Genomic DNA, 13,100 nt, shown 5'->3' on the forward strand with positions numbered 1-13,100 from the left:
ACTCCTGGCCTCAAGCAGTCCTCCCACCTTAGCCTCCCAAAGTGCTGGGATTACAGGTATGAGCCATTGTGCCTGGCCTGTAATGCCCCTCTTTATTCCTGATAATATTTCCTGTTTTGAAGTCTGTTTGTCTAAAATTAATATAGCTACTCCTGCTTTCTTTTGATTAATGTTAACATAGTATATCTTTTTCCATATCCCTTTACTTTTTTTCATTCCTTTACTTTTAACCTGTGTGAGTCTTAAATGAGTTTCTTGTGGACATCATACAGTTGGGCCATGTTTTTTGTGTTTTTTTTGGTTTTTAATCCACTCTGAAAATCTCATTTAGTTGGTGTACTTAGACCATTCATACTTGAAGGGATTTTTTTTTTTTTTTTTTTTTTTTTTTTACTTTTTATGGAATCTTGCTCTGTCACCTAAGCTGGAGTGCAGCGGCATGATCTCAGGTCACTGCTATGTCTGCCTCCCAGATTCAAGCAATTCTGCCTCAGCCTCCTGAGTAACTGGGATTACAGGCACCCACCACCATGCCTGGCTAATTTTTGTATTCTTAGTAGAGATGGGTTTCACCATGTTGGCCAGGCTGGTCTTGAACTCCTGACCTCAGGTGATTGCCTGCCTCAGCCTCCCAAAGTACTGGGATTACAGGCGTGAGCCACTGCACCTGGCCCTTGAAGGGATTATTGATGTAGTTGGATTAATATCTACTATGTTTGTAACTGTTTTCTATTCATTGCATCTTTCTTTTTCTCTTTCTGTCTCTCTCCTCCCCTCCCCTCCCCTCCCTTCCCCTCCCCTCCTCTTTCTCTTCTAAAAAAAAAACAACAAAACAGGATACATGTGCAGAATGTGTGGATTTGTTACATAGGTATATGTGTGCCATGGTGATTTGCTGTACCTATTGACCCATCCTCTAAATTCCTTCCCTTTATCCCCTACCCCCCAACAGGCTCTGGTGTGTGTTGTTCCCCTTTCTGTGTCCGTGTGTTCTCATTGTTCAACTCCCACTTATGAGTGAGAACATGAGGTGTTTGGTTTTCTGTTCCTGCATTAGTTTGCTGAGGATCATGGCTTCCAGCTTCATCTATCCCTGCAAAGGACATGATCTCATTCCTTTTTGTGGCTGCATAGTATTCCATAGTGTATATGTACCACATTTTCTTTATCCAGTCTATCATTGATGGGCATTTGGGTTGTTTCTATGTCTTTGCTATTGTAAATAGTGCTGCAATAAACATACATGTGTATGTATGTTTATAGTAGAATGATTGATATTCCTTTTGGTATATACCCACTAATGGGATTTCTGGGTCAAATGGTATTTCTGATTCTAGATCCTTGAGGAATTGCCATACTGTCTTCCACAATGGTTGAGGTAATTTACATTCCCACCAACAGTGTAAAACCATTCCTATTTCTCCACAGCCTCACCAGCATCTATTGTTTCCTGACTTTTTAATAATTGCCATTCTGACTGGCATGAGATGGTATCTCATTGTGGTTTTGATTTGCATTTCTCTGATGATCAGTGATGTTGAGCTTTTTTTCGTATGTTTGTTGGCTGCGTAAATATCTTCTTTTGAGAAGTATCTGCTCATATCCTTTACCCACTTTTTGATGGAGTTATTTAGCTTTTTCTTGTAAATATGTTTAAGTTCCTTGTAAATTCTGGATATTATTAAATCTTCGTCAGATGAGTAGATTGCAAAAATTTTCTCCCATTCTGTAGGTTGCCTCTTCACTCTGATACTAATTTCTTTTGCTGTGCAAAAGATCTTTAGTTTAATTAGATCACATCTGTCAATTTTGGCTTTTGTTGCATTTGCTTTTGGTGTTTTAGTCATGAAGTCTGTGCCCATGCCTATGTCCTGGATAGTATTGCCTTGGTTTTCTTCTAGGGTTTTTATGGTTTTGGGTTTTACATTTTAGTCTTTAATCCACCTGAAGTTAATTTTTGTATAAGATGTAAGGAAGGGGTCCAGTTTCAGTTTCCGCATATGGCTAACCAGTTTTCCCAGTACCATTTACTGAGTAGGAGATCCTTTCCCGATTGCTTATTTTTGTCAGGTTTGTTGAAGATCAGATGGTTGTAGATGTGTGGTGTTATTTCTGAGGTCTCGGTTCTGCTGCATTGGTCTATATGCCTGTTTTTGTACCAGTACCATGCTGTTTTGGTTACTGTAGCCTTATAGTATAGTTTGAAATCAGGTAGTGTGTACTAAAAATAAATAAATTTTTAGTAGTATTTTCAGCTTTGTTTTTTTTTGTTTAGGATTGTCTTGGCTATATGGGGTCTTCTTTGATTCCATATGAAATTTAAAATAGTTTTTTCTAATTCTGTGAAGAATGTCAATGGTAGTTTGATGGGAATAGCATTGAATCTATGAATTTCTTAGGGCAGTATGGCCATTTTCACAGTATTGATTTTTCCTATCCATGAGGATGGAATGTTTTTCCATTTGTTTGTGTCCGCTCTTGTTTCCTTGAGCAGTGGTTTGTAGTTCTCTTTGAAGAGATCCTTCACATCCCTTGTTAGCTGTATTCCTAGGTATTTTATTCTCTTTGTGGTGATAGTGAGTGGAAGTTCATTCATGATTTGGCTCTCTGCTCGTCTGTTGTTGGTGTATAGGAATGCTTGTCGTTTTTGCACCTTGATTTTTGTATCCTGAGACTTTGCTGATGTTATTTCTCAGTTCAAGAAGGTTTTGGGCTGAGATGATGGGATTTTCTAAATATAAAATTATGTCATCTGTAAACAGAGACAACTTGATTTCCTCTCTTCTATTTGAATACCCTTTATTTCTTTCTCTTGTCTGATTGCCCTGGCCAGAACTTCCAATACTATGTTGAATAGGAGTGGTGAGAGAGGGCATCCTTGTCTTATACTGGTTTTGAATGGAAATGCTTCCAGCTTTTGCCCATTCAGTGCAATATTGGCTGTGGGTTTGTCATAAATAGCTCTTATTATTTTGAGTTATGTTCCATCAATACCTTATTATTGAGAGTTTTTAACATGAAGGAATGTTGAATTTTATCAAAGGCCTTTTCTGCATCCATTGAGATAATCATGTGGTTTTTGTCTTTGGTTCTGTTCATGTGATAGATTATGTTTATTGATTTGCATATGTTGAACCAGCCTTGGATCCCAGGGATGAACCTGACTTGATCATGGTGGATATGTTTTTTGCTATGCTGCTGGATTTGGTTTGCCAGTATGTTATTGAGGATTTTCACATTGATGTTCATCAGGAATATTGGTCTGAAGTTTTCTTTCTTTTGTTGTGTCTCTTCCCGGTTTTGGTATCAGGATGATGCTGGCTTCGTAGAATGAGTTAGGGAGGAGTCCCTCCTTTCAATTGTTTGGAATAGTTTCAGAAGGAATGATACAAGCTCCTCTTTGTATTTCTGATAGAATTCACCTGTGAATCCATCTGGTCCTGGGCTTTTTTTGGTTGGTGGGCTATTAATTACTGCCTTAATTTGAGAGCTTGTTATTGCCCTGTTCAGGGATTCAACTTCTTCCTGGTTTAGTCTTGGTAGGTGGTATGCGTCCAGGAATTTATCCATTTCTTCTAGATTTTCTAGTTTTTTTGTGTAGAACTATTTATAGTATTCTCTGATGGCAGTTTGTATTTTTGTGGGGTCAGTGGTGATATCCCTTTTATCATTTTTTATTGTGTCTATTTGATTCTTCTCTCTCTTATTAGTCTAGCTAGAGGTCTATTTTGTTAATTTTTTCAAAAAACCATCTCCTGGATTCATAGATTTTTTTTTTTTTTGGATAGTTTTTCGTGTGTCTGTCTCCTTCAGTTCTTCTCTGATCTTAGTTATTTCTTGTCTTCTGCTAGCTTTTGGATTAGTTTTCCCTTGCTTCTCTAGCTCTTTTAATTGTGATGTTAGGGTGTTGATCTGAGATCTTTCTAGCTTTCTGATGTGAGGATTAAGTGCTATAAATTTCCCTCTTAACACTGCTTTAGCTGTGTCGCAGATTCTGGTACATTGTCTTTTTGTTCTCATTGGTTTCAAAGAACTTGATTTCTGCTGTAATTTTGTAATTTACCCAGGAGTCTTTCAGGAACAGATTGTTCAATTCCCATGAAATTATGTGGTTTTGATTGAGTTTCTTAATCCTGAGTTCTAGTTTGATTGCACTGTGGCCTGAGAGACTGTTTGTTATGATTTTAGTTCTTTTGTATTTGCTAAGGAGTGTTTTACTTTCAATTATGTGGTCAATTTTAGAATAAGTGCCATGTGGCACTGAGAAGAATGTATACACTGTTGATTTGGGGTAGAGAGTTCTGTAGATGTCCACTAGGTCTGCTTGGTTCAGACCTGAGTTCAAGTCCTGAATATCCTTGTTAATTTTCTGTCTTGTTGATCTAATACTGACAGTGGGGTGTTATAATCTCCCACTATTGTTTGGCAGTCTAAGTCTCTCTGTCTTTTTTTTTTTTTTTGAGATGGAGTTTCGCTCTTGTTGCCCAGGCTGGAAAGCAATGGCGTGATCTCAGCTCACTGCAACATCCACCCCATGGTTTCAAGCGATTCTCCTGCCTCAGCCTCCTGAGTAGCCCCCGCCACCATGCCTGGCTAATTTTGTATTTTTAGTAGAAACAGGGTTTCACCATGTTGGTCAAGCTGGTCTTGAACTCCTGACCTCAGGTAATCCTCCCGCTTCAGCCTCCCAAAGTGTTGGGATTACAGATGTGAGCCACTATCTCTTTTTTATTCATCGCTTTGTTCTTTCTTTTTTTAAAACCTCTCTTTTTCGGCCTTCTCTGCTTTTAATTGATTTAATTAAGTAAATGATTCTATTTGTTGTCTTTAGCATGTCAACTATACTTCCTTAAAAAAATTTGTAGTAGTTGTCTTAAGGTTTACGATATAAATTCTAAATTAATCTACATCAACCTTCAAACAATACTGTTTCACATTGAATGCAGGCTTTATTTTTTTCAGACAAGGTCTCACTGTGTCATCCAGGCTGGAGTACAGCAGTGTGATCAATCATAGCTCACTGTGGCCTCGAACTCTTGGGCTAATGCATTTTTCTCACCTCAGCCTTTTAAGTAGCTGGGACTACAGGTGCATGCAGTTACGCCTGGCAAATTTTTACATTTTTTGTGAAGAATGTAAAAAGCGAGATGGGATTTCACTTTGTTGCCCAGGCTGGTCTCAAATTCTTGGCCTCAAGTGATATTCCCAAAGTGCTGGGATTACAGGTTGGTGCCACTGGGCCCAGTCTAAATGCAGGTGTATTTTTTTTTTTTTTTTTTTAATAACAGAGTATTTCCAAGTCTTCTCTGCCATTTTTATGACTTTACTGTTATTCATGTCACTTACCTATGTGCTGTAATCACCCAGTACATTCTTACTATTATTACTTTAGATGATTATCTTTTTGATCTATGGAGAATAAGAAAAATAAAATATTTCATTTTACCTTTATTCTCAGACACATTTCCTTTCTTTATATAAATTTCGGTTGCTGACCTATGTCATTTTCTTTCTCTCTGAATAATTTCATTTAACATTTTTTGCTAATTAGTTCTGCTGGAAATTATTTTCTCAGTTTTTGTTTACGGAAGCCATTATTTCTTCAATTTTGAAGGATAATTTCACTGGATATAGAATTCTAGGTTTTTTTTTCCTTTAAACATTTGAAATATTTCACCTCACTCTCTTATTTGCATGCTTTTTAAAATGAGAAGTCTGCAGTAATTCTTATATTTGTTCCTCAAGCTGTTTTTTCCTCCTATGGCTGCTTTTAGAATATTCTCTTCATCTTTCATTTCTGCAATTTGAATATGATTTACCAATTTTTTTTGACATTTATTTTGCTGAGTGTTCTCTGTTCTTTTTGGATCTGTGGTTTAGTGTCTGTCATTAATTTTGGAAAATCCCTGGCCATTATCACTTCGAATGATTACTATCTCTTCTCCTATTATTCCAGTTATGTACATCTTGTACCTGTACCCTCTCTCTCACTTTGCTTTTCAGTTTGGGAAGTTTCTATTGACTTATCTTCTAGCTCACTGATTTTTTTCCTTGACTGTGTCCAGACTACTGATGAGCCCATCAAAGGCAGTCTTCATTTTTCCTTGATTTTCTTTTCACGTCTAGGATTTCTTATTAATTCTTCCTCAGAGTTTCTATCTCTCTGTTTACCCATCTGTTCTTGCATATTGTTTACCTTCTTCATTAGATCCCTTATTTATTGCAGTTATTTTAAATTCTGTCTGATAATTCCAAGGTTGTGTCATATGAGTTTCATTCTGATGCTTACTTTACCTCTTCAGACTTTGTTTTAGCTTGCATTATAGTTTTTTTTTTTTTTTTTTTTTTTTTTGTCAAAAGCCAGACATAATATTTTGGGTAATAGGAACTGAGAAAATAGTCCTGAAGTATGAGTTTTGTGTTATTCTGGCTCAGACTTGGGCTGTGTTTCATCTTCACTGTAGCTGTAGGTGACAGAGCATTCAGATTCCTCAGGTGTCCTTGTTATGGTCTCTCCATTTGTCTTTGGGCTTCTTTAAGAACTCCTTGGTTGGGCACTGTGGCTCACGCCTGTGATCTCAGCACTATGAGAGGTCAAGGTGGGAGAATTGTCTGAGCTTAGGAGTTCGAGACCAGCCTGAGCAACATAGAGAGATCCCTGTCTCTACAAAAAACTAAAAACATAAAAAAATTTAAAACAACAACAAAAGAACTCTTTCTCAAATACAGTCTGAATCTTGCTGTACCTCCAGCTGTCATTACTGTCATACTGGAGCCTGTTGGTGTGGTGGTCAGGTATGGGGGAGGTGAAGAGTTCTATAATCATAGCATTAATCTCAGTCTTCCATGGGCCTGTGTCCCTGGGTGTGACCTTCACAAGTGATTTCTGTTCCTCTTACCCTTACACCCCTAAGAGAGAAGAAAGCTAGATGGAATTAGCTTTCTTACTGACTAGAGAAGACTTTCTCTAGTTAATGAGAAGTGCCCTTTTTGCACGGGCCAGGGAGGGTGGAAAAGGCTCTAGAAAATACTTCTCTGGTGAGTTGGCCTTTATTAACGGAGAATGGCCTGAGGATATTGAACAATGATTACTTTTCCCTTTGCCCTGAGAGGGCCAAAGAGGATCTTCTATAGCTCTTCATGGTGAGAACCTGGTGGGGTTCCTGGTGTTAAAACCTATGCAAGTTGTGGGGTACCCTAGAGACTGTGGCTTTCAGGAGTTTCTTACTTACTCTTCTTACACACTCAGCCTCCAGCAAGTTGCCAAAAATCACCATTTAAATATTCCTACAATTTATGGCTCCAGCAGAAGCTATAAACTGCTCCAGGGAAGCCCATCTTGGCTGTTCCTGGATTCTTCCTTCTCTCTCTACATTTCGAGGTTGTGGTTTAACCTGTGCCCTTCATTCTCTGATTAGTCTGAGAAAAATCGTGGCTTTTCAATTTGTTCACCTTGTCCTTGTTGTATATATGGGAGTGATAACTTCCAAGCTCTTTACATGTTGGAGCTGAAACTGGAAGCACCCCTGTGGCTTTCTGACGGCTGCTCTGTCCACTTTCCCACCAGTTGAAGGGGCTGGGTTGGTCTTGACATAAAATGTCCTGACCTTTGCAAAAGCACCTGAGTCTTGTGGAGAAAAATTTCCACTCTTTCCAGTTAAAAAATCACTACTTCCGTATTGTGGCTGCACAACCCTCCCCGCTGCTTTCATTTGATGTTGTCCGAAGTCCCTCCGGTTTTTCTTTTTATCAAACTAGATGTGGGTTCTACAGCAGATCTCTTAATGTAGTTGAAAGTGCCAAGCATGTGGGGGTGTGGGATGAGTGGGGGTCTTTAGCCCCTTTCTAATCTTCATCAGCTTCCTTATCACCACCTGCTGTCCCAGTCCTTGACAGGCAAAGGTTGTTTTATCAATCCCCTGCAACTGCAGCTTTAACCCTGTCCCCAACCTGATGTACCTAATCACTGAGCTCCCCTGAGGTATGGCTAAGATTCTGTATTAAAGTGGCAGCCCCTTTATCCAGTAGGCAGGTTTCCGGCCTCCTTTGTCATCTGGAACTTAGGAGCAAACTAGGAAGGGGGCAGGAATTCTGAGCAGCCTAAGGAGTATTTGCTAGAAAAGCCGAGTGCTCTTCCTTCTTTTCTAAGGGTTATTGAGTGGGCAGATTAAGGAGATTGTAGGGGTGGGGCATGTTATAGCCTGGATGGGGTGAAGGGGGCCTCTGCTGGGGAGGGGATATTGGTAGCAACAGGAGGACTGATCAGATAAGTATTTTGAGAATCAGCCAGGAGTGGTGGCTCACGCCTGTAACCCCAGCACTTTGGGAGGCCACATAGGTGAATTGCCTGAGGTCAAGAGTTCAAGACCAGCGTGGCTAACATAGTGTACTAAAATACAAAAATTAGCCAGGCATGGTGGCAGGTGCCTGTAATCTCAGCTACTCGGGATGCTGAGGCAGGAGGATCGCTTGAACCTGGGAGGCGGAGGTTGCAGTGAGCCGAAACTGTGCCACTGCACTCCAGCCTGGGCGATAGAGTGACCCTCTGTCTCTTTTTTTTTCCTGAGATGGAGTCTTGCTCTCTTGTCCAGGCTGAAGTGCAGTGGCGTGTTCTTGGCTCACTGCAACCTCTGCCACCTGGGTTCAAGTGATTCTCCTGCCTCAGCCTCCTGCGTAGCTAGGATTACAGGCGTGTACCACCACACCTGGCTAAAAATTTTTTTTTTTGAGAATAATGGAAGCCAGTTTACTTGGTGTTGGAAAAGGAGTTACAAATATGGAAAGAAATGAGAACTCTGTGGTATTGGATTGCAGTTGGAGGTGTTGGTGTGAACTCGTTTTTCTCTATGTAGATACATATGAAAATGCAAATAGATGTAAATGTGTCAGCAAATACGTATATATGTGTGTGTGTATGTAAATATGTATGTAAGTATGTAAATATGTATACAGTTGGCTTTGGAACAGTGCTGGGGCTAGGGTTGCCAAGTGTAGTCAAAAGTCCTCACATATAACTTTTGATCCCTAAAAATGTAACTACTAATAACTTACTGTTAACTAGAAGCCTTACTGATAAAACAGTTGGTTAACACATTTTTGTATGCTATGTGTATTATATACTGTGTTCTTACAATAAAGTAGAGAAGAGGTTAAGAAAATTATAATGAAGAAAAAATGTATTTACTATTCATTAAGTGGAAGGGATCATCATAAAGGTCTTCATCCTCATCATCATCTTCATGTTGAGTAGTCTGAAGAGGAGGAGGGGTTGGCCTTGCTGTCTCAGGGTGGCAGAGGCAGAAGAGACTCCACATATTAGTGGACCCATGCAGTTCAAACCCATGTTGTTCAAGGGTCAGCTGTACACACATATACATGTACAGACGTATATTTCATGGCTGTGTACACTCAGGGGACCTGGAGGCACCCCATTAGCAATGAGCACACCTGGCTTCCCCGTACTGGCTTTTAAATACCATCAGTCACTAAAGAAACCAGAGTTTCTTGGAGAAATGGTGGCTGATTCCAGGGCCACCGTAGTGAAAGTACAAGATGAAGTTGGAATATTTTGTTGTCCCAGAAAATATGAAGAATGATGGGGACACATCCGAAGGACACAAAAGCCTACTTGGAGGGGTTCCCACTGGGCCAAACCTGGGACAATCAGAGCATCAAAATATATGATAGTAATAGATTATAAGCCATTGAAAAAAGGAGAAAAACATGAGGCCATACTGATATAAGTAAGTGAATAATGAAATATTTGATGAGGAACAGGAAATTTGCATGGCTTCAGAATACTTCTCCACAGAATACTCGTTAATTACAAAGTAAAAAGGAATAATTTATAGTGCAGGAGCCTGGCAGGCCCTATTTGAGTCAAGTGATGAAAGCGAACATTACCAAGAATGGGACAAGTAGAGGTCATCTGCCACCTGATAGGATGTGGTGTAAAGAACACAGCATCACTTCTGTGATTCTTGCCGAAAATATATAACCTGAATCTAATCATGACCAGGCCTCAGATAAACCCAGACTTTCGGACATGCTACAAGAAAAACTGGCCTATAAAGCTTCAGAAGTGTCAAGGTCATGAAAGTCAGTGAAAGACTTCTCCAGACCCACATAGTCCAAAGAGACTTGACAACTGAATGTGAGTCTTAACTGGATCCATTGTAGCAAAAGGACATTATTGGGACATTTGGCAACATTTGAATGGGTCTTATGATTAGATGGCAGGGCCATATCAATATTAATGTTCTGAATTTGATAGTTGTACTGTGGTTATATAGGAGGATACTGTGTTTGTACTAAATATATGACGGGGTAAGTAACTTGCCCCCAGTGATTCAGTTTTTCTTTACACTTGAGGTTGTTAAACTGTATAAAGATAGACATAGTAATTGCTCAGGCAGCTGTGGCCCTTATTCAAGGCCTATTAGTTAAGGGTAATGTGTGAAGTAAATTGAAGACCTAATCTTCTCAGCCATCTTAGCCATCTAGATTCCCAGGCAATCAAGGATCAGGATGCCTTTTTTTTTTTTTTGAAACTGAGGTCCTGCTCTGTCTCCCAGGGTAGGGCACAGTGGCATCATCACTGCTTACTGCACCCTCGAACTCGTAAGCTGAAGCCATCCTCCCGCCTCAGCCTTCTGAGTAGCTGGGAATACAGGCACTCGCCACCATGCCCAGCTAATTCTTTAATTTTCTGTAGAGATGAGATCTCACTGTATTGCCCAGCTTGGTCTCAAACTCCTAGGCTGAAGCGATCATCTGCCTCGGCCTCTCAAAGTGCTGGGATTACAGGCATGAGCCACTGCACCCAGCTGGGGATGCCTTTTTTGTTTTGTTGTTGTTTTGCCTGCCATTGATTTCTGATGCCACTCATTACAGGAAAATGCTAATCCTGCACTCATATTTTGTGCTTTATGGTCTGTAAAAGACTTTGATAGGTTTTCTTTTCTTTTCATTTTTTTTTTTTTTTTTGAGATGGAGTTTTGCTCTTGTTGCCCAGGCTGGAGTGCAATGGTGCAATCTCAGCTTGCTGCAACCTCCACCTCCTGGGATCAAGCGATTCTCTTGCCTTGGCCTCCCGAGTAGCTGGGATTACAGGTGCCTGCCACCACGCCCGGCTAATTTTTTGTAATTTTAGTAGAGACAGGGTTTCACCATGTTGGCCAGGCTGGTCTCGAACTCCTGACCTCGAGTGATACTCCCGCCTTGGCCTCCCAAAGTGCTGGGATTACAGGCATGTGCCACCCCTCCCGGCCGGTTTTCTTATTTACATCTCACGGTACCCTGGAGCAGGCAGGGATTATTTTACCATATTGGAGAGGAGGATAATGATGATAAAATAATAATAATGGGTGACATAGAGTACTTTTTATGGGCTTGCAATAGTTTAAGCACTTTGAATATTGGATACTTTAACTCATTTAATTATCCCAATTACCCTATGAAGTAGGTAGACTGTGCTTATTTTATTTCACCAACAAGGAATCCAGGGCACAGACAAGTTAAGTGATTTGCCTAAGGCCCCACAGATTGAAAGCAGTGGATCCAGGGTTTGCATCAGGCAGTCTTGAGTCCAGAGCCCCTGCTTATTTATGTACTGGGACTTAGCGCCTTAGCTAGGCTGGGTGAGTGGTTCAGCACCCTTCGTTCACCTCTTCATTGATTGAGCAAATGAGTACTGCGTGCCTGTCAGGGGCAGGTCCTGCTGCAGATGCAGACAGAGCCCTTGGCTCCATGGAGCTCAGGCTTTGTGAGGTGAGTTGAAGAACTGGATGTGAAACTGTCTCTGCCACCCCACCATGGAGTCCAGACAGCGACCACATGCCTCACACGCATGAGGAGCTGGCCAGCCCCATGCTCACAGGTGCACTTTCTTCTCTTTTCTTTTGAAGGTCGCCTGGTTGGCGCACTGGATGCAGTGTTGGATTCCAATGCACGGGTCGCTCCATTTCGAATTCTGCTTCAAGTTCCCGGCTCCCAGGTTTATTCTCCCATAGCATGTGGTGAGTTACTGAATGGATCAGACGTTTACTGGGCCATAGCCACTGGTGAGTTTTGTTCCAGTTGGAATGTTCCAAACCTTAAGGTGTAAGCATGCTGAGTATCTGCATGTTGGTGAAGCTTGAAGGTAACCCCTTTGGATAACTCCCTCATCTGCTTTCAGGAACTTAACTCCCCTCCCCTCCACTCCCCTTCCTTCCCCTTCCCTCTCCTTCCCCTTCCCTCTCCTTCCCTCCTCTCCCCTGCCCTCCTCTTCCTTCCTCTCCCCTTCTTCTCTTCCCCTCTCCTTTCCGCCTCTCCCTCTCAACCCTTGCTTTTCCCTCCCATCTTTTTTTTTTTTTTTTTTTTAAACCATCAAAAGCACATAAAGGCTGTAATCTTGGGCAGCATAGCTTGGGCATGCCAGGCTTTCGATTGGTGTGTTTCATGGTGCTCGTATATTGTTGATAACGAATCGAGCCGTTTTCTTCTTAATCTTGTTTCTGACTTAACAAATGTGCTCCTGGATGCATACACATATTGATGTGGGCAGATTCTGAGGGCTGTGTCTGACTCAGGGCAGTCTTCTCTTATTGTGATGGTGTGGGCAGATTCTGAGAGCTGTGTCTGATCTAGGGCAGTCTTGACCCCATGTTCCACCTTTGCACTGAGAGAATGAGTCACTGGACAGCTGGGGGCTGAGAGAAGGTGGAAACCACCTGCTCATCTTCTCCCTCTGGAGTTTCTGTTCCTATCACAGGCATTACCTGGTGCTCTGTCTAACCACTCAGGTTCCTCTTGGGCCAGGAGTCATCACTTCTTGAGAAGACCCTTTTATTAAAAAACAAAACCAAAATGTCTTTTTTTTTTTAAACACAGGTAATAAATGCTCATCTTCCAGAAATGAAAAAGTGGATAAGAAAGAAGGAAAAAATAATCACCTGCAACCCTTTATCCACAGCTAATCTTCTTTCTGCATATACACATGGTGGTTTTTTAGTTTTCTATCTCCTCATAGCACCTTATTAGTTACTTAAACTTTCAAAATCACCTCTACATGTTCTCTAGCAACATTTAAATTAAAAACAATTAAATTAAATTTTATT

The 13,100-nt window shown here is 40.8% G+C and overlaps 1 protein-coding gene across 4 annotated transcripts in view; it reads left to right on the plus strand.

Annotated features, from left to right (window-relative positions):
* The window catches only part of TBC1D8 (TBC1 domain family member 8), a 148,105-nt gene that overhangs the window by 49,091 nt on the left and 85,914 nt on the right, over positions 1–13,100 (plus strand). For 2 of the 4 annotated variants that reach the window (XM_055243623.2, XM_055243621.2), the window contains exon 2: positions 11,907–12,017. In XM_055243623.2, coding sequence (XP_055099598.1) covers positions 11,907–12,017 — 111 coding nt within the window. Of the gene's footprint in view, positions 1–11,906; positions 12,063–13,100 lie in introns of all 4 variants that reach the window. The other 2 variants (XM_055243620.2, XM_055243622.2) reach the window with 1 other exon arrangement.

Source organism: Symphalangus syndactylus, chromosome 14 (assembly GCF_028878055.3).
Source record: "Symphalangus syndactylus isolate Jambi chromosome 14, NHGRI_mSymSyn1-v2.1_pri, whole genome shotgun sequence".
NCBI classification, from domain to species: domain Eukaryota; kingdom Metazoa; phylum Chordata; class Mammalia; order Primates; family Hylobatidae; genus Symphalangus; species Symphalangus syndactylus.